Raw genomic sequence first — 25,443 nt, 5'->3', positions numbered from 1 at the left:
CCCTACCTTCCCGCTGCGACGTATCACCTCAGCCACGCCTGATGTCGGGTTGAAATGGATCGCGGCGGCCAGCCCAGTCTCATAGATAACTACTAGCCTAGGTCAGGGTGTCATCTATACATGTGAATGTGCTCTTTCGCTTCTCCTTAAACCGGGTCATCTGCACTCGTGCTTTGTTAGACCAGCGGTAGGTTGTGTTAGCAGAAGCCAAATCTTGAACCGCTTCCAAAAAGCGGTGTCCAATTTAATTGCGGAAATATCCCCACGGAAATCAATAACCACGTATGTACTCCGTTTCGTGCCTACATAAGGTACGGAGTACATACACATTTGAGCGAACCTTCGCTCCTTGGTATCGGAGATGCGAGGGCAGGGAGCAAAGTGGGTATGAAAAGCTGTTTTTTGGCAGCCACTGTTTAGTTACCTGAGGACCAACTAGCCCTCCCTGAAATTGTGTGCGCTTAACATTTAGTTCCCAGCTTCAGATCAGAGTCAACCAAGAGGTGCTAAAGAATGACTCCATATATGGTGCTCTGAATGGTCAGGGTGAGAAGAAATTGTTCTGCAGAAAGTTCGCTAGCCTGCATTTTTGATTGTAGGAAAGTTCCGGGGCGCTCCGATTCGCTTTGCTGCGTGAGAATGTAAACTTGAATCATCATATTCATAGGAGCATCACATCGGCCTCGATGCAGAATGCATCGATTTTGGAACATCTTTCATCACCCCAGCCATAAAATGAAGGTAAGCTCAACTATCATTCATCGAGCTCCGTTAGGCAGCCTTCGGCAAATGGTGCTAGGCTCAAGGAAATGAACGCGCGCGCACACATACACACTCGCAGATATCAGGTACATGGATACAGCGTTTCAGGCCCTTGTATGCCGAATGGATATTCCAGGCGATGGCGAGGTTCGAAAGGCGGCTAGATTCCTGTACGCTCGGCATCGCCGTCAAAAACACAGCACCCCACTAAGCGGCATATCCCCGATGTCGTAATTAGATCGTCATCGAGATTCGTCGCCCCGCTCCTGAGATCGAATATTCCCATTATTTATTGTCATACGGGAATCATTTTGATCCCTGTGTTCCGGGATCGTGTTCGTTAACAGGCTGAGCAATCCGAATTGTCAATTCCGGAGGGAAACTACACAGTTAGTCAAATAATGTTTTGTCAGCCATCACTGGATCGTAAACACCATCCTCAATACACCCGCGGCGATGACAGCATTAAGGCAGCTTTCGCTTGGGCCAACCATCTCCCCATAAGGCACTGTTAATTTCAAGGCGGCATGAAGAAGTTGCAGGCGAGTTAAAGGTCCTCATTCCGGCTCCCATAAGCATAGAAGATCAACATGGCAGGGACCTGTTTCCCGGCCACGCAATGTTCAAAGGTCGCCTAACCCCCGAGTTTCGGGGGGAGTGGTATAACTAGTAACTTGCATTTCTTGGTATCAGTTTCAAAACAATCTCACCGTCGCATTGGAATGCATCCATGGTGAATCTTGAACGTTAGCACAGATACACCCCAAGGATAGACTAAAAAAGAAACACTGAAACCAGACCGACTGGGTTTTTATTTTGGAGATTTCAATTTTAAACGGTTAGTGGGCTTGGATAAAGTGTATTTATTTGGTTGTCTCGCTGCCAGGCCCAAATGTTTTCCGGGCACGCAAATTCGGCAGAGAGGCCATCTCCTGCTCAATGTGAAGGCGTCCGGCGAGATACTTGACGGATCGGGTCATCAGGCGGGAACATATTGAGTTGAAGAGTACCTAATGATAACCGTTGGCTTGCATAAGGTAAGTTTCTGTTTTCGAGCGGCCAGGGTGGACCGCGGCGGGATCATCATATAATCACCAGGAACATCCTAGATGAGGAATCACGATCCCATCGGGAAAAGCTTCCAGAACATGAAGCTAGCTTTCATCGACTCCCGTTTTGATAGTGCCGATGCAACGTTTTCCCAACAACGTCTTCTAGGATGAGCGGTGGGCAGCAACAAGAGCGCCCACGCCTCACTACGCCATCCACCGCCTCCAGAGCGCGCAAGAACGCAGCTAGGTACTCGGTACGCCTTTCGGGTCATTTAGACGCCAAGGATGGTTCGAAGGAAAAGTGCGTAAGAGGGATCGAGATGTCCACCGTGGCCGATAGTGGTTGGGGGTGGGTTTTGTGGGCGGAACCAGACGAGCTAGACAGTCAGCCACGCGCAAGAGAGATGAGCTGGGCATATGACCACCTCGGTCCGGCCCTAGCCTTCGCTCTCGCAGCTGCGCGGTGCTGATTTCACAAGTTACAGTAGCTATTGGCCTGCCATCGGCGAGTGGCTGTCAACAAGTAGGTTGCAGTCGCCAACTCAACCGGCTAGTAAGCGTTGCTGTCCTTCCATGCCGCCAGATCCCCAATATATCCATCTGCTATTCATCAGCGCCATCGCCAGCATCCAGACAGCCCTGATTCTCCCCGCGTCCGCCAACTGTCCACCACGGAGATGCTTCCTCTCAGCACATTTCTTGTCTGTGAGCCCATTCACCCTGACTGCCCTCTTTAACACCTGTAGAATCTAGCTCCCGTCGTTGACCGCCGCGTCTATCGCAAAGCTTTCATCCGAAGGCGGATGAGGCGGTCAGGTGGAGGCCTATATTGAGGACATCTACGCAGATACCCATTTGGCTCCATTTTCATTGCTTGCATGTCTTAATAGCACCCTCAGCACAAGGATATCTTTTTTTTTTTTTTTTTTTTGCTTCTCTTTTCTTTTCTTTTTCTCTTTCCCCCTGGTTTGCTCCATTCACCTATTCGTAACTCACTCTCCGTCAGCTGAATGTCTCACGTGAGCGATCTCTCGCAAGAATATTTCCTCATTTTCTTGGGCTCACCTTTTGCAATCTTCTGTTGTTCCCTTTCATTATCTTGTGCGCTGGCTTGGTGTGACATCTTCATGACATTTTAGCCGCTGGGCATCTAATTGAACGTTGAACGTACCGTGCTTGTGACGGTTGAGATGTGACGACAATCCACGTGCAGATACACCTTCTCCAACTCTCTGAGGCCTCTACAGACTTGTTTTAAACTCTGTATCAAGCTTACTTTTGTGCATTTGCTGTCTTTCCCACCTTGTTCCCTTTAACGACTTTGGTGAAAGGGGCTTAGGGGGGCTGTTCTGTCCACCATGGCGGACCCTCTACCTCATGGGTTGGTCTCAAACACCGACCATGTAAGCTCTGATCTGAAAAGTGCGGACTATGTTGAGATCGAAGATGTCGCAAAGCTGTGGCGAGGTTGGTGCTTTCTGCTATTTTGGAGAAATGTTCATTCACTCACCATTATATCTTAGTTTATACAACCAACAAGACTACATTAAAAAAAGGAGCGGGAAAACGGCTGGAAAACTTGTTCTGGAGAATCTGGAGTAACGGGCGCATAAGTTCCAACATCAGCGGATCGACCTTGGCCCACCTCTTTATTCAAATGACAAATGAGACTCCACTGTGGACTCGGGATAAAGAAGTATGATAGTATGCGCACCGTGTTGACACCCACGAGCCTCTGACTTCTTCAATTAGGAATTAGGTTCTATTTCAAGGAACTCGCCTTCAACGTTTCCGCGGCTTGCAACAGACTCGGCGTCTGCCTGCAAGGACAGCTCCAGGACACAGTTTTCTGGCAATGAATCCAAGAGTCGCAGCCGGACAAGTCTTCCGCCATCTATTCTCAAAAAGCCTTCAAGGTCATCATCACAACATCGTCGCAAAAGTACTCGCTTTGCATTTGAAGAACTTCAAAATGCCAGGGAACAAGGCGATGCTTGGAGAGAGTTTCGTTCATCACCGCGTTGGGCAGAAATGCCACGCAGCGAGAGGTTTAATCCGAGATCTAGATCCTATGTTCCGAACCCCGGCCCAGCTCTCTTTCAGCCTGTTCCGGGTATGCGAAAGTCAGCAGTAATTTCGGACAATAGCATATTCGATGAAAGATACCTGCGCCTCGCTTCAGCTTTCGATGGTGAAGTTCGTACTCGGAAATTAACCCTGGAAGCCCGTACGTTGTCCCTTTCTAAATCGCCCCCTGAAAATCTTGTTAATCCACACATCGTCTAGTTTCTCCAACCTCCAGGAGTGCAATAAAACCAAAACCGCCACTCATGATCCCTCCACTCGCAGACACCACGTGTGACCAACCGCTGGATAATACATCGCCGCACAACTCTCCAGCGAGCACGCCATCCACAGAAACCCAGCTCACTCCCAGGCCTATCCTTCAACGAGCGCCGCCGTGCCCAAAGCCACCGCGACCTGCCGAACCTCATCCAACAACCCCATTAGTCGATAAGAATTTTCGGGCCCGTTTTGTCGAACGACAACCCCGCGAATCCCCCGTGTCTTCTCTAACCACATTAATTTCCTCGAAGGAACCTCCCTCCTTGCCTGGCTCCCCCGCAGCCACCGATCGAACTGACTTCATAATCCAGCCTTCGCAGACCTCGCGTATGAGAGATTCTCCTCGCGCAGAAATGGTACTCGGTCAACCACCAGAAGTATCGCTCTCGAGGACGCTCTCAGGCTCTCCACCGGCCCCTATTTCGCGTAGTGGGTCACGACTTCCAGCCCGACATGGACAAGACAGTCAGCTGAGCAAATTGATCGAGGAAAAATGCAAGGAATGATGAATTCTCAACCTTTGAGCAACAGGCCCTAGCACATAACAAATAGCAATAATGACCGTGACGAAGCAGCAAGATGAAGACTGAAGGGAACCATGAAGAAAACACAAAGTTTTTTGTTTCTTTTTTTTAAACAAAAACAAAAAAAGAGACAAAGCTAAATAAACTACCTGAAAAAAATAAGAAAATGGAGAGAAAACGATAGAAGATATGAACCAAGGAAAACAAGTATCCTTGTCTCACCTTCAGATACATGTGGAAAGGGGTGGAAGTGATGATGAGATTGAACTCCTGAAACCCTGATCAAGTAGTTTCTCCTATGTAGAACTACATATTAAAGGAGGCTTAACTATTCCTTTTGGTGTATCACTATTATTACTTTTTGTCTTGACACCAGCAAGCCCAACTCTTGGACCTAAGAGGTATTAGAACAGTATAGTATGTAGCTTCATCTCGATACAATCAGGACACAAGCCAGCAGAAATAATATCCAGGGCATGAAAACAAACCAAAACACTTATACAACATAAAATGTTGAGCAGCATAATGCACATAAAATGAATTGGCCACCCAAAACACCTTGCCAACACCGTGATATGATTAACAGGATAACATGTGAGTATCTGGGGATGTGGCCATCGCCAACGCAAAAGGCTCGCCTCCACAATTATTATCTCCCTCACCCATTTGAGGTAGATATCATGCAGAATCACAAGGATTCTAATGGATCTGCTGCATCTGTCCCTCTTCAGCAGCAAACTGTTCGTTCTTCTCCGCCTGCTTCGCCGCCCTGTCGCCCCTCCACCACCTCAGTCCGCACCAGACCGCGGTGATCATCCAGAATGACAGATTGATCAGATCGACGTACACGGCATGGTGCATTCGCTTCAAGTCTGCATCTTTCTTGTGGTCCTTCGAGATGTACATTTTGGCGAAGATGCCGAAGACCACGAGCCATAGGACGAACATGAGTGAGTCAAATGCGAAGCAGGGTAGTTGGAGAACCCGGAAGCTGGAAAGTGGCCTGTGCGCGGCGCAGGGGAGGAGGATGTAAATTATGGCGGTGATTGAAGAGAGAGAGCCAATGACTGTGGCGTAGATCTAGGGGGTTATTCCGTTAGTTCATGGACGCTGCCTCTATTGGGGGGGAAGAGGTATCTTGCGTACCCATTTTGAAACAGAATCCATAGGAAGTCCCGATTTCCTTGCATGATTAACATCCTGGGCGTAGAGCCCAATGACGGCGATACCAAAGACAAACTGCAAAAATCGAATGCAGGATTCGAACAGCGTCGAGATAATATTTCCGGTGCTGTAGCGTTTCTTAACACCGTCGATGACGAGGGACTTGATGAGACCCATTGTATTGTATTCTTTTGATTTTATCTTTCAAAAGAAGTCGTCGCTTGAATGACTCGGAGGTGTAGGTCGCAGATGATCTGTACGCAACGTTCAAGAAGGCTGTATCTCCTTTGCTAAGAAGCAGTGGAAGGTCGATGCTTGAATTCGGAATCCGTGATTCGAGCGCTCAAAGTCTTGTAATCGGGAAAGCAAGGAAAGACACAGAAATTCGTCAAAGTGCGAAAATAAAAATCAAGGGGACGGGTGAACTTCTTTGAGTGAATTAACAAAAAGATGCAGGCAGACTCCCGGTCGGCTTCACAAATGCAAGAGCAAGGAAGCAAGAGCGCAGCACCAGGCAACGATATGGGCGACGGCAGAGAAAGGAGTAGAAGAAGCTGCAGGTTCCGTCGAGGAACAATCTCGCTATTAACAATTCTTTGCCAGGGAATGAAGTAAAATTCAATCGAAATGAGAGAATGGATCACACAGTGAGACTGAATACTACCCACAAGGGTGAATGAAAGACACTACAAAGCTGTGAAGAAAACACACAACAAACGGAAAAGAAAAAGGGAAATAGGAACCAGAGCGATGACAATCGAACAGAAAGACAGGAATCCGCTGATGAAGGGTAAAAGAAGAACACTGTATCGAGAGGAGCGGCCCCGTCTATATATGTTCTTCTCCATCTGAGCAATTTGCCGGCTGCATGTCGTTCCGTGGGCGGAAGCTAATACCTACCTATTCCTGGGCTGCCGCTCTTCGACATGGTGTTTTCCTTATATTTAGAAGGGAAACAGAGCATGGGATAGCCAGCTTATCCACAGGGGAGAGGAGCCAGTAGAATTCACTGAAACGGAGAGGACCCATCTGTCCAGGCGGCTTGTCCCTCGATGCTGCTTGGAAGCAGAAAATGCGAGTTTGAGCGCAATGGAGTAGTGACAATGGGCGAATCGTCAACCACCATAGTGCCCTTGGATCAATCAGGATTCAATATTCTGAAACCGTGCAGCTCCCATGAAACGAAGACAAGGGAGAAGGTTAAAGAAGAGTGTTTAGTTCTGATCGCTTCGGCGACCAGAGCCGGTGTGACATTTGACGCTGAGTTTGTCTGGAGTTGCAATGTCGAGAAGTTGGATGGTTGGCTGGTGGTCAAAGTTGGCTGGGATGGAGACAGTCGAAGCGCTGAGGCCCTGGTGCGGCTGGGAGATATCTTGTCGAGTTACATGAAGCGCCGGCCCCATCGAACTATGGAGGAAGTACAAAGTAACTAGTATCCTCTCTTCAGTCCTTGGATTTGCAGCTAGTTGGTTTATATTTAGTAGCTTTTTGAATTTAAAATGATAAAATCAGATCCATTTAACTCTCTCTCTTTCCAGCGGCAAGAGGTCCGTTCCAGCACCAGGTAATCAACATGCAGATCCTCGAAGACATACATTACATTCATCTAGCACCAGACACCGTTGGCATGCTCATTGGCCATCAGAAGGGAATCTTGCACGATAAAAAGGAGGTTAGGTTTCTGATAGTTTACTGGCAGTCCAGATCAGCTGCCTATGGGGCATCCCAAGACGAGTCTAATGATACCTTGTGTCCTCCAAGTTGAGGGCAAAGTGATAAGAATTTAAGACACTGACCAGCTGCAGGTGTCAAACAAAAAAGAATGCAGCTTAAATGCTAAGCGGCAGCCTGTACATGGGCGAAATCCGTCGTGATCAACTTCATGTCGAGTACAGGCCTCCCGTGATATGCCGAGAGTATGAATCCCCAGACACTATGCAGCGGTTTGGTTCCAATTTCATCCACCCCTTCATACACTCAGCATGCTCATGCGGGTTTTAAGCAGAAACAGATCTCTCTGACTGGAAAATGGAAACAGGGGGAAGAGACATTCCAACATGATGCCAAGGGCTTCAACCAAAAATAATGATGATGATGATGATGATGATGATGATGATCGTGATGACGACTATGAGTGGGGATGTGTAAGGGCAGCTTTTAAGAAGCTGAAGGGCAAAATATGGAATTGAAGATGAAGCAAGCAACAAAAAACAGACAGGAGAGAACACAAAATTTGAAAGAGCAACAGATGAAGGAGATAAGGATGCCCAGCAAGCAAGCAAAAGGTGCTATTCCTCATGGGAACAAGGGATGAACACAATTTGATTGCTCACTTTCCCATCATCCGGCACGCCCCGGACCTCCCCCACCTAGGCCAGTACTTGATTGCGAACTCGCCTGGGTAGGATTACCTGGATCAAGCGCCGGCGGTTGCTGTACTGAGCCAGATTGCTGGTGCTGGGGAGGTGGTGGAGCTTGCTCGTCATAATCGTCACCTTCCATAGTTCCTCCATAGTCTTCATCCTGACCCCCGTGTCCTTCAGCAAGCTGATCCGGCATCTGCTGTCGGTCATAGTTCTGATGGTAAGCAGGTTGCTGAGCCGCCGCATTCTTCGCAGCATTTTTCGGCGCCTTTTTGCCCTTGCGTCCTTTCATCTTCGCCTTTTCCAGCAATCTTCGTTTCTCTGCCAATCGCCTCCGCTCCTTTCGATCTTTGATCTCGTATTGCCTAATCAAGGCCTCCGGAGGGTGCCCAAAAATGCTCTCATACTCGCAAAATTCACAGATCCAAATATCTTCAAGGTTGGGCGGGTGGTGTAGGTTCGTGTATTGTTGTTGTATCCGACGCTGACGTGCAGCAAACGCGTATATACTCCGGGCTGAGCGACGGGGTTTCTTTCCCTGAGCTGGGGGTTGGGAAGTCTGAGCAGGATGTGGCGGCGTAGCCCCAGCTTGGCTTTGCGGGTTCGTCTGGGATGCCATGTTTGGGCTGGTTTGTGTTCCTTGGGTTGAGAATCTTCTTTGTCCCGAAGCTGGCCCGGGGGCTGGTTGAGAGGCCGGCCGATGTTGCTGTGGAATCGGGAACGGATTTTGCGTTTGCCAAGACGCCATTCCTTTCGATGAATCCGACTCACACGTAAAGGTGAATTGTGTTTTTGCGGGTGTAGGCTTGGCCGATTCGTCTAATAAGCTTATGTTCCCTTGGCTTTTTGGTGACGATGACGGAAAAGCTGCTGCGTTGGCTATAGCAGTTGAGATTATTCCCTGATCTGGATTTTTCGCCGAGCCTATGGGAGAACACGTTAGTTTTTTCCTTTTTTTTTTCTATTCCAACCATGATACACATGGGGAGGCTCAAAGAAAGAACGGGGCGATACCAGTCTGTTCTTGGCCGAGGTGAGATGGCTCTCGACGACTCCCCGGAGGTCGATTTCCCAGCCAGTTACTGGAATAATTGGCGAGGGGAACCCGGCCCGCAGCAGAACGAGCGGCGTTGCGACCAAATCTTCCGCGTCCGGACCCGGAGATGCCAGAGCCAGCTGGAGAGACGGGGTTTCCAGACCCATAATAGGAGCCAGTCGCACTGTTATCTTCTAAGATCCCCGTGCTTGTGCCGTTTGGACTGGAAGGGCTCATATTCAGGATATCGGCGGAAATTGAATGACAGCCTAAGCTCCCTGAGGTGGGTATTTTCCTCTTCTTTTTATTGTTCGTATTCTCGAACGCATCGTAGCCATCGAGACTATTCGAGCTGGATTTGGATGGAGTTCCCATATGCTTTACGTATTCCGAGTGTGGTAGCGAGGATCTGTCCAGGCCGACGCTGCGTCGAACAACAACGGGGCCGTCCTCGTCGGACTCGACACCGTCTTCATAGATATGATGATCGTCGGGGTTGGGCTCGAAGCCATAACTATTTCGTTGAACAAAGACCTTGGCGTCGTTCACGTCTCCATTGCCCGCATAAGCACCGTAGAAAAGCTGGGTGGCTGGGGGGGCAGGGGGATAGAGGATCGACTCGGCAACTTCGGGGGATATGCGAGAGCGTATTGGGCGTTTGGGCAATGGCCGGATCAGTCGATCAGGGAATACCGGGGACGGTGTGTCGGGAGCGGAGGTATACGTCCCGCCTAAATGGCCAAGGCATCAGCAAGTAGAGTCTAGAAAATTGACGTTACTCTGACAGGGAGGTGCTGCCGGTTTCGCCGCGCAGAGAAATGGTGGCTTCTTCTTCTTCTTCTTCTTCTTCTTCTTTTTTTTATTTTTTTTATTTTAATTTTTTTAATTTTACTCCCCTCCACGTCAGTCATTGTAGGGGGGTTGTATGTGGGTATGTGCGTTTGGCGGTGTCATAGGCCGCCGGTGTGGGTTGGGCACGTACTCAACGTAGCAGCCATACTGATAACCCCTTGAACACCGAACAATACACAACGCGTTTGTGCTGGCAAAGAAAGAGTCTAATTCGCAGGAGGTTCTTCGACGAAGGTTGGAACAGATTTTTGTCCTCGGTTTGAATGGGTGACAATCTAATCTCCGGAACAAGCCAAGTTAGCCGCTATGACACAATCACAGGCTTAGAAGGTTCTGCAGCGTCCAAGACTGCGGCAGGAATCCAACGGAGTCTCTCGCCTGGCCTGGAGGGCAAGCAGGCGTGATACTGACATCACAACAAGCCAGCAACACAGGACTACGATGACAAATCAGAGTGCCGTGCAGAGGCAGATATATGAATGTGTCTCTCTCTCTCTCTCTCTGTGTGTGTGTGTGCGTATTGACGGGGGACGAGGGCAGTTCCCCAGCAACGACCCGGGTCAACGGAACGGGGGGCTGGGAGGCACGTACAACACTCAGCAGGACGGGACGGGGCAGCGAAACAGGCGAGGGAAACACTCAGCGGGATGTCTGGCGGGCGGGCAGCGAGGGCGGAGAGGGAGCGAGTTGAGTCGAGTCGAGCTGCGGTTCGGGGATAAAGGTTTCCCTGCGTGTAAAGTTCAGTTGCCAATCATGGGGAGCCGGCGCCGCACTAGCCGCTTTGGGAAGGGCAGCGCCCCCTCGCAGGCAAACTCGGCCGGAATCAGTGAGCCGGCAGTCTCTCTACGGGACTAGTATGTAGGTGGATGCTCTACGACGGGCTGCGAGGGTCTACACGGCTGTCTGTCCGTCCTTCTACGGGGCGTGGTAGTGGGAAACCAGCCAGAGCAACGTCGGGGGGGCCGGGATGAAGGTGCCATCTAGCAAACTACGCACACACATTTTCCGGAGATGCAGGTCCGGATGGCAAATGGAGGCCCTGCTCTGTAACTGATCCCCCATCCGCTGCGCTGCTCCTCGACGTCAACGTGTTCTTCCGATGCCGTCGCTGCGAATTCCCCCCCCCCCCCCCCCCTTTCCTTTGGCCCTGTCCTGTTTCGCACGCCCTCCTCTCTATCTCGAATGCCAGCGAATCAGGCACACAGAACAGCTCCCATAACTGTCACGATTGGCTCTTGATACTGTCCCCAAGGCGTTTCACCTCCTAGTCGAGAAACATCAGACATCCAGCGGAGGCACATGTGAAAACACAGAGAAATAGAAACTTGAATCCGTGTGGCCGGTTCTCCCAGATTAAGAGAGCTGCTGTGAGGGAGGATGGGACGAAAACACACATCCTGAGCTTCCTGCACAAATTGTAGCTGAAACCACTACTTATTCACGAACAATCTCCTCCAGCTCCTTGAATTTGGCTCCCATGCTGAGGACAATCACCATTGTAGGAAAGGGTCAGTGTGGCTCTGAACAAACCGTTACGACAGGGAGTCAAAGAGTGTGAAGCAATGATGGGCCGGTGCAACGTAGAGAGCCTGTAGTTGGCCGTAAGACAGCATAAAGGCCGTTGAGGTCAGCGCAACGATGCGATATTTCAGTGATGATGAGCTCGCCCGGTGCTCAGCAGGATAAAACAGCTTTCCCTCATCCCCTCTTGTTCACTTTTCCACATACTTCTGCTGCTTCCGTCCATCCCTGGTTTGAGAGCGGACCATTCCACAGACCCATCATTGTGGTTGGAGAGTCAAAAAAAAAAAAAAAAAAAAAAAAAGAAAATTCAAAACCAAACTCCAAGTTCAAGGTTTGTGGCTTCTCTGGTTCGCCCATTTTCTCGAAAACCCGAGCTCGCTGACTAGCGTTGAGAATGGGCATGACGGGACGGTGCGCGGGGAATCACAACTAGCGAATGGTACTTCGCTCGCCCAGATCTCCGCCCGTCAACTTCTTCTTCCCACCTTCTCCTCCCAACCCAGCACACACCGATCCAGGGCATGTGGTCCTTCGAAAAGTTGCTTGTAATGCCGTCTGACGCTGTTTGACCCTTTTGACTGCTTGGTCTCTGCTTCAATTGCCTTGCCCTGCCCTGCCGTGATCCGCACCCTTCTCGCGCCCCGTCTGCTCCTAGCTTGACCGCCGGGCGAAATCCTCTTGCCCTCTTCTCTCCCGCCTGAAAAACCCCCCCTTTTTCTTTTTCTTCTTTTTTTCCTTTATTGCTTATCCTCTTTCATCTGCGTTCTTCTACACGAAGAAGTCCGTTCGCCCAGATTCCTCTTTCGGATCGACTTTTCAGCCATGACGCCCCGTCGATCCTCTCGAGCTCGCGGCTCGCAAGCACCTCCCAGCGCAATCCATTCCAGCTCGTCCAGTTCCATAACCTCCCTTGGACGCATCGAGAGAAACACCCGCTCGAATAACAAATTGTCCTCTCCACGAAGATCATCCACCCACCCGTCACAGTCCGTAGACGACGCCGACGCACGCTCGAGACACGACCTCCCCCAGACCCGCCAGCGAAACCGCGGTCGCGACGATGAAGACACCCATCAACCCCCGCCCGCCAACGATGAGTACGACGAGGAAGATGGCGACGAGGAAGAGATAACAAGGTGTATTTGCGGCCAGCAAGACTATCCCGGCCTCCCACCATCCTCTCGCGAGACAATCGGTCGTAGTTCCCTAAAGGCTGGAGTCAAGGAAGAATCAAACCAGGATCCTTCTGCCGCTGCCTCCGAAATTCTCTCGGACGATGCTGGAAGCCTGTTCATACAGTGTGACTCTTGCAAAGTGTGGCAGCACGGTGGTTGCGTGGGGATCATGGAGGAAGCTCTTAGTCCCGACGAGTATTTCTGCGAAAAGTGCCGAAAAGACTTACACAGGGTAATTGTCAGTGGAAATGGGTAAGTTCTTCAACTGTGAAGTTCTTTATTCAGTCACTTTTGATCCTATTCACTTTATTCACTTGCTTGCGTGCTCGCTATTGAGTCCGACAAACCCTTCTCATCGGCCTCAAGCTGGCCAATCTCTTCCCCAAGGCTTTTTTTTCCCTACCATTTTAAACCCTCTCCCCCTCAAGAGCCATCCAAATTGGTCCGCTTGAGCTTGACTTCTTCCTCTTTTGTTTTATCTTGTGTTAAAATGTGGTCCACACGCTTACGACCTCGCAGTCAGAAGTCCTCTCAGTACCTTCCGGTCGCCGGGACCCCTTCCCCTATCTCATCAGCCTCCTCTACCCGCGACAACTCTAGGAGCGCAAGAGATAAGAAATCCAGAGACAATGCAGACGCACCCAAACGAAGATCTACTATGAACAGCCGTGAGGCCGCATACGAAGAAGAACTTTTGCGTCGAGCAATTGAGGAAAGCAAGGAGGAGAGCAAGTCCATCATCGAGGAGACGAACAATCGTAGAGGAAAAAGAACCAGAAGCGACAGTGAAATGTATCTTACTTCTCCCCTCCTCAACGCTGCTTTTATGGACCTAGACTAACTACCACCACCCTCACAGAACCAAACAAACTGCCAAAAGGCAGCGCACCAGCTCCCCTTCTCCTTCTTCCATTGTCTCGAAACAGTCCCAGTCCCAGTCCCAGCCAGTGTCCGAGGACGAGAAATCGCGAGCAGCTGTCAACGGCAACAAGAAAACAAGAGGTATCGTGACTCGAAATCAGCGAGAGAAGGAAGCTCCAGCTTCTGAAAAAGAGCCCGAGAAAGAAGCTGAAATAGCTGGCCGACGGAAAGGAAGATCCGAACGAAGAAAAGCTGATGGTATGTTAAAACACGCCCCCCTCCCTCCCCGCCCCGGGGCCCGGCTGGTGACCCAACTAATTGATGTTTTGAATTCATAGATTCAGAGCCTGAAGCCAATTCACCAACCAAAAATACTGTCAACGGCTCAGTTCCGGCTCAGTCCGCCCCTGAGACCCCCGATATCCCTCCACCCACGCAGAAGCCATCCTCCCGTAAATCTGGCCGTCCTGCACGCAGAGGCCGCGTCGGTCGCAACCAGTATACTCGAGATCGCGACATTGCCAATGGAAATGGCACGGATAATCAGACAAACTCCCCGCGCCGCGGCCAATCCCGGGATGGAAACGGAGACTCTCCACCAGGAAACGGAGCGAACGGTGTTCACGTTAACGGCGGAGAGTCTGGAAAGCCTAGCAGACCACGATACATGAACCCAAACCGAACGTCGATGAACGACATGCGAAGACGAGTTGCGGCGATTCTCGAGTTTATATCCCGTATGCAATTAGAGATGGCGGCCACAGAAGAGGACGCTACCCCTCACAATGCAGCGGGCGCCAATGGCTCTCAGAGTTCTACTGTGGTGGCGGCACTGGAGGGTGCCGTCGTGAACGGTAATATTCAGGCTCCATCAGTTGCCGGAAGTGCAGAGACAACACAAGAATCCGCGACGCCCAAACCAAAAGAATTCAAAGATCTATCGAGTGTGGAGATGATGGACGAGTTGACTCGCGGCCTTCTCAAATGGCAGCAGGAGTTCGGGAAATACGGCGAAAAATGAGCCGAAGTTGCCCCGACAATTTTGCCGATGACATACATACTTTTAATACCTCCCCTTCGCAAACTACTTCTCTCTACGCATCAGCCATCCATTGCATTTTCTCAATTGTCGGGATCTTTGGGTTGGGCTCGTGTGACTTTGTTTCCATTTTTCTTTTCCATTTTTTTTTTCTTTTTCTTTTTCGATACCATGTACAATATACGGCTACATCTCTCACACGGGCGACAACGGGGCGCCCTGGTTTTTCTTATTTTTATTTTTTTTTGCCCTCCCGGCGACGCGATTGCATCTACATAATCGGCCTAAATACATTTCTCACCTGCGGGAGTACATCCTTTCGCCATATACCTTTCTGCATATCCGCTACGAACACCACTCATCAACATACTACCTCGGATGATCAATAACGAAACGGAATGGACGCGCTCCCCCCCCCCCCCAAAAATCATCATGACCACCATAATCTCGCTCTTCAAAAATCAAGACACACAGGGAACAATGGAGACACGGTGTTATTACTTCAGGAAGCAAGGGGAAAACGAAACACATACATAAGGGGAGAGGAGAGGGCGCTGAGGAATAATGGCATTATACACAGCAATGTCGAGTAACGAATCGGATGACGGCGTTTTCCATTCTCCCAGGCAATTAAACACCTTCGCATTCATACCAACCGGCCCCGATATCTTTCTTCCTTCTCCCCTCCATTGCGATTAATTGCATTTTCTTTTTTTTTTCCCCTTCTTGATTCGGTTTACATACTGCATCTTTGTGTTATTTGTTGCTTTTTTCGTCTTGCCCATCTGCTCATAAATAACTTTGAAAAAGAAAAAAAAGAAAAGAAAGGAAAAGAGAAAAGGAGGGTTTGTTAAAGAAGCTTATGAAACAGCAAACATGAAAATCTCCCCCAGGTCTTTCCCGCCTTTTTGCTTTCGTTCTGAACTGCTGTCTACATAGTTTACTCATTATTATGCTGGGAGTTTTTATTCTTTTGGGAGAGGGAGACCATGTATCTACGTTGCTAACATCGGGAGGGGAATGGAACTTTTTGAACGCAAAAATATCATGAACGGTTTAACTAGCTAATTTATCGGAATATCGAAGCATTTCATTTTACTTTGGGCCTCGCGCATTTGTACTCTTCTAAGTCATGGCTGACAGTAATGGTGGTGGTGATTTGATGCTGAAATGACGATATACTACGCACGAAGTACACATCGGAGGCCGGGAAATCGCGGTAGTTCAGGGCCAACACCAGCATTCTCGACATTACAACCGAAACCATTGGAGTACAAGTCAACGTCATTTGATTCCATCAGTCATCTTGAGAGTACATAATTAAAACCAAAAAGCTACCAATTTGATCCGTCACTCATATCCTTGCATTTCACCGGCGGCAAAGGCAACATAAGGAGAAGAGGAAATTATAAAACGTCGTCCTCCAAAGGAAAAGGCAAATTCTCCATTATTGACCCATTAAGCCCCTCTCCACCAGAAAATAGCGGCCATTTTTTATCCTGTCATCAAAAGAAAATTCGCAAAAATCGTAACTGGTGATCGAGATTAGTAAAGTGAAATCCATGGTTGAGATGTGGGGATAAGCTTACCATTGTACAGCTGGTTTAAAGGCGGGATCCATGGATAACCTTGTAGTCAACGACAAGCTCACGACCACCATCATTGATGACGAGAGCACGAACGCTACCTCTGCCATCAGAGAAGGCGTCGCTGATGCGGTTCCAGAGGCCACCCTGGTCAATGACGCGGATGCCCTGCTTGATGTCGCCAGTCTCGGTCATTGCGGTGATGCGGCCGTCATCACGGAGATCAAGGATGCGGTAGGTCTTGTAGACGGGGCCGAGCATGCTCTGGACAACGACAGATGGAGATGGGTTGGAAATGAAGCTAGACTCCTCGTGGAGCTGGCCGGTGAACAGATCGACACCGAGATAACGATGCTGACCGGTCTGGGAGGAGACAGAGACGCGGATCACCTGGCATGGGCGGCCCTGAAGGATCAAAAGGTCGCCGATGCGGATGAAGTGGCAGGGAATAGTAATCGTGTCTGATGGGCGGCCGCCACGGGGCTGGACAACTCTGACAGACTCACGAACGCCTTCACGGACCCGGGATGGACCACGGTCATCAGAAACTTCATCCTTGTGATGGAAGGGATGGAGGATGCGGTCGGCAGCGCGCTCAACACCGCGACGGAAAGAGTGATATTGGCCGTCGTCGTCGTAGTAACCCATCTTTGGCTTTGGCGCGTCGTAAACGGGGCGGCGGTCGGTGTTTACTTCGATGTGTGTGTCGTACCGGCTGGAGCTGGTGTCGTATTCGATTTCACGAACCTGGGTGCGAGGCTTGTATGTCTCGACTGATTCGTTCACGCGGTCGTAAGACACGTCAATATCACGAGTCTGGTTCGAGTATGGGCGGACAGTTTCGTACTGGACAGCGTAGTTTGGGTCGGTGCGTCGACGATATTCTTGTTCAGTTACGTCGAGTTGAGCTTGAAAGCCTTTTCTCTCGTGGGTGTTGCTGCTACTGCTGGTGCCGTAGTATCTGCCCGGTTGGTCAGGGGCTGTTTGTTCGGAAGGAAAAGCGGATAGAAGAGAAGGATAAAAGAAAGGGGAGGAGAGCTATTACCTTTCACGAGCAAGTTCTACTTCGGGATATCTATCCGGGGGGGCAGGTCTCTCCTCGTAGACTTGAAAGTCGTCACGGGTGTGGGTGCGAACAGGACGATACTCGGACGACTCGACGTGGCGGGTGTCGACCTCTTCTCTGGCGTAAGCTCGGGGGTCACGGAGCGGGCCTTCGTATCGAGTATCTTCCCGTCCGACGTGCGAAGCGGTGCCTGCTAACTTGACCTCTCCCTCTACTCTCGTGTGAGTAGTCTCAGAGACAGCGTCACTCCGGTACGAGGACGGGAAGACACTGAAGGGGATGGGGACGCGGGCGTCAAAGTCCAGGTTGACTGTCCTTTGGGCGTCCTTTCTCGAATGCCTTTCGAAGTGTTACAGGAATAACAACTCGAAAGGCGAGACAAGAAAAGACTCAAGTCTCTTGACCTTGGTCAGGCTGGAGGGAAAAAGAAAGAGAATTGGAAGTGTTGATTGACACTTCTACTTCTGCTTTCTCGATTGGATGGACGGGGAATTGGAAGTGATGGAAGATGAATGGGATGAAGGGGCAATTGGAGCGGGCAGATGGATGAAGAAGAAGAAGAAGAGGAAGAGGAAGAAGAGAGCAGGCGGGCGGACGGGGAGGGCGGGTTATATCTGGCGGTGGCCGGGGTGGCTGGTGGTTGCTGGGCCAGTCACTCCTGCTGCTGCGTGGCCACACCTGCCACCGCTGAACCCCCCCGGTCTGTCAACAGCCGCTTTGTTGATGCTTTTCCCTTTTGCGACAGCTCGGTAAACAACGCTAGACCGCTTCAGGCTAAGCCCTACGGATTCCAGCCCCATGCAGCCGGCCAATCGCCTCCTAGCGCCGTTTTTCACATGATCCTCGCTGCAGCCGCCGTTCAGCTGGAGAGTTTCTCGCTGGAATTCTCTCTTCCCGTGGTGAAATGACACCCGCAGTCCACCTGTCAATTCCCCTCGTGCTGGCTGCTTCTTCCTGCGCATGTCGTTCTGCCCTCTCAATTCCCCGTCTTCTCCTCCCGCCGTGCTGTGTCGCCGTTCAACCGCTGATATTTGCCAGAAATCAAGTTTGGTGCCTGGTGGGGCCCTGAGTAGCCTCCGTGGACTCCGCTAATTGGGCTGGCTTCGTCGCAACCCAGGCGATTTCTCCCACCACAGGCGATCCGAGCACGCAAGCCATTCCCAATCACTTTGTTGGGAATCTCTGAGAGGTGAGCATCACAGGAGGCCAGGCTCCTCTATTTCTGGCTATTTTGTCCGTACGAAGCTCGGAGTCGTGAGTGACTTCACATATGGACGTCCATTCATACTACTGTGGCAAGGGGGGGTGCGCGGCGGAAACACGAGCAAGCACCAAGGAACCTCAGCCAGCCAGCGTGTTTCCCCATGTCTCAAAGTCAGATTCCTTGTCAATTAATAACCTCGGGAAAGAAAGAGCCTTTGACATTGCTCTCGCCATCTGAGACCGCCGTCAACCTGCGTTGCCGTGTCAACCGTGTCGAACTCTTCTGCAAAAACAAGACACGAAACCCCACCTTGAGAGCGGATCTCCAGACACACTCACTCCCTCTCTTTATAAATTTCCCCCCACCTGCTCCATTCCAAACGGTGGTCAACCCGTTTCTGTCTCAACCGGCAATCGTTCTGGAGAACCTAGGCATCCGTGTTCGGAACTGCTTCCTTGCCGTCATATGTGACGGTCATCCTAGGCTTCTTCCAAGGAATCTGGCATTGACGAACTGCTGGGATCAAAATAAGCTCACTCTGCTTAGATCGAGAGCACCCCGGTGTTGGGTAACTTGACGGAACTCAATTCCTGCGAACGCTTCATGCGTTGGCAATAATCCATAGGGCTTCACTGCAGAAGTCCTACAGCCAATTATTAGCAAGTAACTGTATACTCAATACACCATGCTTCTCGCGGTGGTTTGTTATTGTAGAGGGTCACTTCTCCCTTCGTCAGCCAGTATATAGAGAGAGAGAGCGGTCTGATATGCCCAGCGTTTGGATTCCATGATGCTGTTGGAAGTTTACTAAGTAGTACAGAGTACGGAGCACAGATCAACTTCTAACCTAAACTCAGCATGCAATCAGATCAGTCATTGTGATGCCTTCCCCCACAAGTACTCCGTCAGCGGCACAAATATGTTGGGTCACATTCGACACCACCATGGTGCTGGTTGCACAGCGATCGGAAGCGTTTTCCAGAACTATTACAAAAAACGGGAACAATTAATATGACCCCAAGGGACGGTGCAGAGCGAATACCCGTCCAATTCTATGCGTTGAAGTTCCACGACGTAGGGGTATCCGACTGGAACGATTTGACTAAGAACCTGATGCAACCAGAGACGGTCCACCATGAGAGCGACAGCTGCAAGTGAAATCGAAAGGTTTCGGGAGGCGGGAAGGTTCCAGGATATAAGCTCTCAGTAACCAACTTAACAACAGGATCAGGTCTCAGCTGCCAAACGCTCAGGGCTTTTGAGGCTTGATATCAGCCATACCAGAGCGATGCTTGATAGAATTTGTAATTACGTATGTCAAAAGAGTAGACTTATTCGCATCCATGAGCTTGGGATATCGCGGGAAAGCAAGTCTTCCAGGAAGGATTTGAATATCTTCGCAGCTGGGATGTGGTCTAGATCATAGCCAATGATGTCCAAGTTGGCCACCAGCAGTGGCGACTGTTGCTCAGCTTCGTCAAACGGCTTTCGGGTCACCTCCAAAAAAACGTTGAATTTCGAACCTCCAGCTTATGAAATCGGTCTTTTCCTTATTGACTCTCTGCCCTTTACTCCGTACTCCGTACACAGTTACAGTTTAGCTCCAGACTCGTTACGGGGGCCTTGTGCAATAAGTGAGGCGTCGTTTCTACCTGAGACGGACTTGGCTGCGTCAGCGATCGTTTCATCCCATCATCAAGCTGGTGCATACAAGGGCAGCTCAAAAATTCTTTCTTTGACAGCTTTTCCCAAAACGCACACCCACATGGCAGGATATTCTAAGCAATGATATTTTCGTGATGTTCCGGCGCAAACGGAGTGTCTCTCACGGGGTAAGCTGCTTTTCTTTATCAGTCTGCTATCAGCTGTGCGATAATAATCGAGGTCGTGAGCTGTAAACCATCACCCCCACAACCCTCCCCCCAGAGTTAAAAAGTAAATGACTGATCTGGAATTCCCTTTCTGCCAGCCTATAAATCCCAACCCGTCGCCCTCTGCACAGTCAGCGGCCGTCCAAGCATTTCGCGCATCCCAAGCCGCACACGCAAATGCAAAATTGTCCTCGTCGGCGGCCGCAGCAGCTCTACGAAAGCACACTCCGACTCCGACATCGGTCGAAGATGTCCAGACGAGGCGCATGTTACAAAGAAAGCAATCCGTTTCGTCGATTGGAAATTCCAAGGAAAGTATCCAGCGCGGACAGGATGTGACTGTGCGTAGGGCGAACAGTATGAGCTCCATGAGCAAGAGGACGTTCAGGGATAGTTCCCCTGGGCTAAATTCTCCGGTAGGCGTTGGGCATACAGAGCATAAAGATGAGATTGATCCCGTACCTCCTCTGCCACGGGTTTACGCAACAGCTACTGCCCCCACGCATCGACGGGCCATTAGCGGCGGAAATACAGGCCGGCGTGCGATTTCTCCGCAGACACAGCTGGTTGGAACACAAGCAACCAGTGGGAACGATCCGGGTCAGCCAACGCAGGGAAGTACTGCCGGACCTTCTCTTGGATTGCAGAGGAGGAGCAGTAGGAGCTCCATTAACTTCTCCTATCCCATCAATGCCCGCCCAAACTCGCCACGGCAACCGTCAATTACAAGCGTTCTTGCGGATACTCCCTCGATACGTACTTTGTCTCCTGCGGGATCGCTCAACACGAACTTTTCGCCCCATGTATACGCTCCCCAAAAGGAAACAAGGGCTGATTCGATAGGGCAAACGAGCCAGGTCGACTGGCAATGTTCAACTGGCGCTGGCCATCAGTCAATACACGCGGATGGCTCCAATGCAAAATACCAAATGGAAAAGAATGCGCGGTCCCCAGAAGAAAAGAACGGACAACAATATGATCCCGATTCGCTTGACTCTCATACACTCGCCTCTGGTCACATCCCACCTGATTTTCTGAGAAGACATCCATCTCCGATCCCTGAGATCCACGAGATAGGGGAGGGAACTAGAGACGGTGGTTTAATGCCAGAGAAACAGGAGCCTGGCTATATTTCTCTGCTTAGGGAAGAAGCGCGAAAAGAGATAAATGCTCTGGAAAACAAAAGATACATACGGAAGCGAAGAGCCTCTCCCTCTACCGTGTCTGATTCATCGTTACACCTTCCAGAGAGACAAACACAACCACGAGCCAAGGATTGGACTCGGCCGTCAGCGAAGCGCCTTCAGGCCGAAAGACCCTCGTCTCTTAGTCCATCCAGGTCGACAAGATTCTCAGAGCATTTGGAGATTGCCTTTCCGGGAGATCATCTTCATGAACCTCCACCGCGGTCAAAATCTCCCGTCAAGTCGGCCTTGAAAACCACCGCGCCAACCCACACTGTCCCGTCTGATCCCTCGGATACGCATAATTTGAAGATAGCAGACGTTCTTAGTGAATCCGAGGGGACATCCGTCCTTTCTGACGAAGGGTCGAGGCTGAGCTGGAAGAGAAGACCTGCAAAAGTGACTTTTGAAGATGAAGCTGAAATCTTGGGCGCCACGGCCAGTCCCCCTACGTCTCCTGATTCAATTGTTCCCTCGAGTCCACAGTCGAAGTGGAACGACAATCTTCGTAGCAGGTGTAGCCATACCAATGACCTTGATGACGTAATGAAGCCACGGCCAGCCCTTCCATCATTCGGGAGTATACGAGGTCGAAGGAGGATTGTTGAGGACGATAAATCGTTTACTATCCGACCGGAGAATGGCAGACCGCTGTTAGCAGATTCGGTGTTTGCCGATTCATTTTCAGGTGACTTTGCCATTGGTGCAGTCTTGGAATCTCACTCGCGGCAGACATGCCAGACAAGCCGGGCCGTGCCGTGGCCATCAGAAGTCACTTCACTTGACGGATCAGGATTTGACTCTCCCTCTGAGAGTGAATCATCGAGTGACGAAGCTGACCCTAGTGAGTTCATTTTGCCTGGGCAGGATATCTCGGGCTTGCGACACTTTCGGGGGAATGAATTGGACCAGCTAGACAAAAATTCGATCGCCCGTGTAGGAGAGTACAAGAAAACCGACGTCGTCGTCCCGATAATTGCAATTCAGCCTGCTACTCCAATGTTCGAAGAATATCCAAAGGCTAGGCCTGAAAGGAACGGGATCCCACGTTCTTTTCCAGACATCTCAAATTTAAAAAACAGCTTGGATATAAGCAAGAGTGAACGAAAACTTTTGAACCGACAGAAAATGAGCGAGATTAATTCTGCTAACGAGCCGATCGACACGGATTCTGAGTCCGGAGATAGCGTTTACAGCGATGCTGCAGAGAATCTTGATGACCTAGAAGGAGATGGTTTTGGCTCTATAAATGCGATTGTCTCCGGTCCTACGTCTCAGGGTCGTATCCTCCATGCATCTAGCCCGGCAGACCCTCCCGTTTCCTCTGTGGGAAGCGATAACGATGTTCCTCAGCCCAATGTGGAGATATACTCTACCGAGATTCAGCACCAGTCCCCACCCATTGCTAGCCCTCGAAAGGAAGAAGTCTCCGCTAGAACCGTCTATGATAAGGACAATTTGCGTGAGGAGCACCCAGTCTCGAAACCTGTCCGTCAACGTTCCTTAAAACAAGCTAAAATGAACGGCGCACCTCGGTTCGGCGGTATCAGCTCGGAGAAGCCAGTTCAGGAGTCAGCCCCCCAGGAACCTAGAAGAAACACAACCGAGTCTCAAAGTCCAGCCTCCGCCACTATTCTAGATACCAGACGGCGGAATTTTAGGAATTCGGCGTTAAGTAGCCCTATTCAAAACAATCCTATATACTCGGAAATTGTGAACAAATCCAAAGCTGTGGGCCAGCAGCCTAGGAGAGCCCAAACTGTATCGTATGGCAGCCTTGCACGGCAGTCTCCTCAACGAAATCCATCAAATGGCAGCGATTCATCTAGCAGTTTCAAGCGAGAAAGAAGGTCACCAGCAGGTACTAGAACTTACAGCTTACGGCGGACAATGAGAAGTGGCGCTGGACATTCGAAGGCAGATGATCTCGAAAAAAGTAATCACGCAGCTGCCTCATCTTCTATTTCTCATCAGCACCACCCGTTTTCCTCTGGGGATAGCCATCCAATTCTACGAGGGACGCTACGTGGCTCCAGCTCTGTATTACACTTGAAATCGCAGTCGACTTCGTTTTCTGGGTTTAGAAGCCTAAGGTCGAAACACCCATCAGGCTTCAAATCTCGATTTGCTGATTCTAGTGATGAAGAGCTTGACGTGCAAAAGTTCACTCCAGTCCGCGGAATTCCACGGAGAAGGGGCGCGATCGATGGAGACTCAACCGATCTCGAGGATAGCTCTGATAGTGATGCTCCGCGAAACGTCGTCAGAAGATTGCGCTCCAAGCGGCCTATTTCTAAGAGGGGTGCTGCCCCGGTGCTTGCAGTTGCCGCAGGAGACACTCTATCAAACCACAAGCCAAGCGCTACAACTTTGTTGCATGATCAACAATTCCCCACATACCAGGAAAAGCCGAAAAGGGGTGTTCTCAGCCGGATGAGTCTATCGAGACGACATGCCCACGGCGAAACCAAGATCCGGAAATCGGAGATTGAGAGTGCTGCTAGAAAGGATACTCCACTGGAGAGATCTCAGCCTGAGCTTGACCGGGTGCGCGATGCCAAACTCTACATGGGTGGATATGCTTATGTGCCGGGAACTGTTACGAACACTAGCGGTCCTTCTACTCCCGTCCCCAAGAGTAAATGGCCTCGCCTTTCTCCTCGATCCGCGAAACAAACAAACAAGCTCACCCGCCAATCGGGTAATTCTAAAGTTATTTCATGGCCGTTACCTGCTCCAGGCGGAACTCCTCCTCACATACCCCGATTATCATCGAATGCTAGCGATAATGGACGAGGGCCCGGTCTCAACTCCGTTGCTTTTAGCAGCGAAAACCCTCATCGACCACATACTTCCGACGGCTTGAATCGGAGCAAATCTCAGATAATTCCGGGTGATACCTCGAGTGACGTGGATTCTACCTGGACATCGCGATTTCTGCACAACCGGCACAATCGCAGAGGCACTGAGAGCGCACTGAACCCGCAAGCTGGCGGGGGTTCATCGGGGGGAGCCACGATGGCCACCGAGGGCAAGAAGAAGAGTAGATTCCCAAGACTACGGAAAGCGTTTGGATTATCATGACTCTCAATCCTGCCTTTCAAGTTATGTACGATCTATATGCCTTAATGTTGCCCCCATCCCTTTCGGATTATGTGTGGTACGGTGCCCCAATTTAACGCCATGTTATGATACTATACATAATATTAATGATTAATTTCACATGGTTGATGTCTCTTATTCTGTATAGCTGCTGCGCTTTATTTCTGGTTTATTTCTAGCTACCTTCAATACTCGCTTAGAACGGATATGCTTAAAGAGGACTGGATATACCCATACATCTGTTACGCTTTTTGCCCTTCCAGTTTTCTACCTCCCATGAGGATGGCAAAGCAATTCTGCCCACTGAATGCTAAATATAATGCAGAATAATTAGTTAAGAATATGAAACTACGTATGAGAAATCATTGTGAAGCTCGTGATTGCGGCCTGTGGCAGTTGATGGCAATATCATCCAATGGCATGGTCATTTAATATAAATTCATTCTTTTCACCGCTAACTTGCCAATTTCGACTGTCTACGGAGTAGAAAGTCCACGATTCTCGTTATAGCCAAATCGACCAGTTGAATTAATAGCGAGTACCCTGTATTCAGTCTTTGAATTCTCGTACAAATGCCTCATGATTGGTAAACAACACCGCCGATATCACGAAAGGGCAATGCAATAATTCGAAATATCACCTCGGTTAACATCTCTCTGTCGCGACCGACCACCTGGATAACAAGGGGTAAGTTAGCCTTGTGTCATGAGACGGTTCCTCGGTCTCTCGTCT

The 25,443-nt window shown here is 50.1% G+C and overlaps 7 protein-coding genes across 7 annotated transcripts; 4 read left to right on the top strand and 3 right to left on the bottom strand.

Annotated features, from left to right (window-relative positions):
- Window positions 1-3,172: 3,172 nt before the first annotated feature.
- Window positions 3,173-4,801, top strand: D8B26_006052 (uncharacterized protein; the record flags this gene model as incomplete). Its single annotated transcript, XM_066125076.1, has 4 exons — window positions 3,173-3,281; window positions 3,338-3,510; window positions 3,567-4,041; window positions 4,101-4,801. 4 exons carry the CDS (start codon window positions 3,173-3,175, stop codon window positions 4,664-4,666), a joined length of 1,323 nt encoding a protein of 440 aa, XP_065981157.1. The 3' UTR covers window positions 4,667-4,801.
- Window positions 4,802-5,084: 283 nt separating this feature from the next.
- Window positions 5,085-6,025, bottom strand: D8B26_006051 (uncharacterized protein; the record flags this gene model as incomplete). The annotated part of the gene is made up of 2 exons (XM_003069936.2): window positions 5,085-5,764; window positions 5,831-6,025. 2 exons carry the CDS (start codon window positions 6,023-6,025, stop codon window positions 5,384-5,386), a joined length of 576 nt encoding a protein of 191 aa, XP_003069982.1. The 3' UTR covers window positions 5,085-5,383.
- An 875-nt stretch (window positions 6,026-6,900) lies between these two features.
- Window positions 6,901-7,859, top strand: D8B26_006050 (uncharacterized protein; the record flags this gene model as incomplete). Its single annotated transcript, XM_066125075.1, has 3 exons — window positions 6,901-7,273; window positions 7,387-7,520; window positions 7,654-7,859. 3 exons carry the CDS (start codon window positions 6,901-6,903, stop codon window positions 7,720-7,722), a joined length of 576 nt encoding a protein of 191 aa, XP_065981156.1. The 3' UTR covers window positions 7,723-7,859.
- Window positions 7,396-10,865, bottom strand: D8B26_006049 (uncharacterized protein). Its single transcript, XM_066125074.1, has 4 exons — window positions 10,691-10,865; window positions 10,230-10,374; window positions 9,226-9,978; window positions 7,396-9,135 (listed from the first exon to the last, which is right to left on the bottom strand). Exons 2-4 carry the CDS (start codon window positions 10,243-10,245, stop codon window positions 8,189-8,191), a joined length of 1,716 nt encoding a protein of 571 aa, XP_065981155.1. The 5' UTR covers window positions 10,246-10,374; window positions 10,691-10,865; the 3' UTR covers window positions 7,396-8,188.
- A 1,549-nt stretch (window positions 10,866-12,414) lies between these two features.
- On the top strand, window positions 12,415-14,680 carry D8B26_006048 (uncharacterized protein; the record flags this gene model as incomplete). The annotated part of the gene is made up of 4 exons (XM_003069938.2): window positions 12,415-13,050; window positions 13,318-13,590; window positions 13,658-13,917; window positions 13,998-14,680. The coding sequence occupies exons 1-4, from the start codon at window positions 12,446-12,448 to the stop codon at window positions 14,678-14,680; spliced, it is 1,821 nt and encodes a 606-aa protein (XP_003069984.1). The 5' UTR covers window positions 12,415-12,445.
- A 1,622-nt stretch (window positions 14,681-16,302) lies between these two features.
- HEX1_2 (woronin body major protein) lies at window positions 16,303-16,932 on the bottom strand (the record flags this gene model as incomplete). The annotated part of the gene is made up of 1 exon (XM_003069939.2): window positions 16,303-16,932. The coding sequence occupies one exon, from the start codon at window positions 16,930-16,932 to the stop codon at window positions 16,303-16,305; it is 630 nt and encodes a 209-aa protein (XP_003069985.2).
- Window positions 16,933-20,493: 3,561 nt separating this feature from the next.
- D8B26_006046 (uncharacterized protein) lies at window positions 20,494-24,802 on the top strand (the record flags this gene model as incomplete). Its single annotated transcript, XM_003069940.2, has 1 exon — window positions 20,494-24,802. The coding sequence occupies one exon, from the start codon at window positions 20,494-20,496 to the stop codon at window positions 24,691-24,693; it is 4,200 nt and encodes a 1,399-aa protein (XP_003069986.2). The 3' UTR covers window positions 24,694-24,802.
- Between the last annotated feature and the right edge of the window lie 641 nt (window positions 24,803-25,443).

The sequence above is a fragment of the Coccidioides posadasii genome, chromosome 3 (assembly GCF_018416015.2).
Source record: "Coccidioides posadasii str. Silveira chromosome 3, complete sequence".
Taxonomy (NCBI): Eukaryota; Fungi; Ascomycota; class Eurotiomycetes; order Onygenales; family Onygenaceae; genus Coccidioides; species Coccidioides posadasii.
This window is presented reverse-complemented; position numbering and strand designations above follow the sequence as displayed.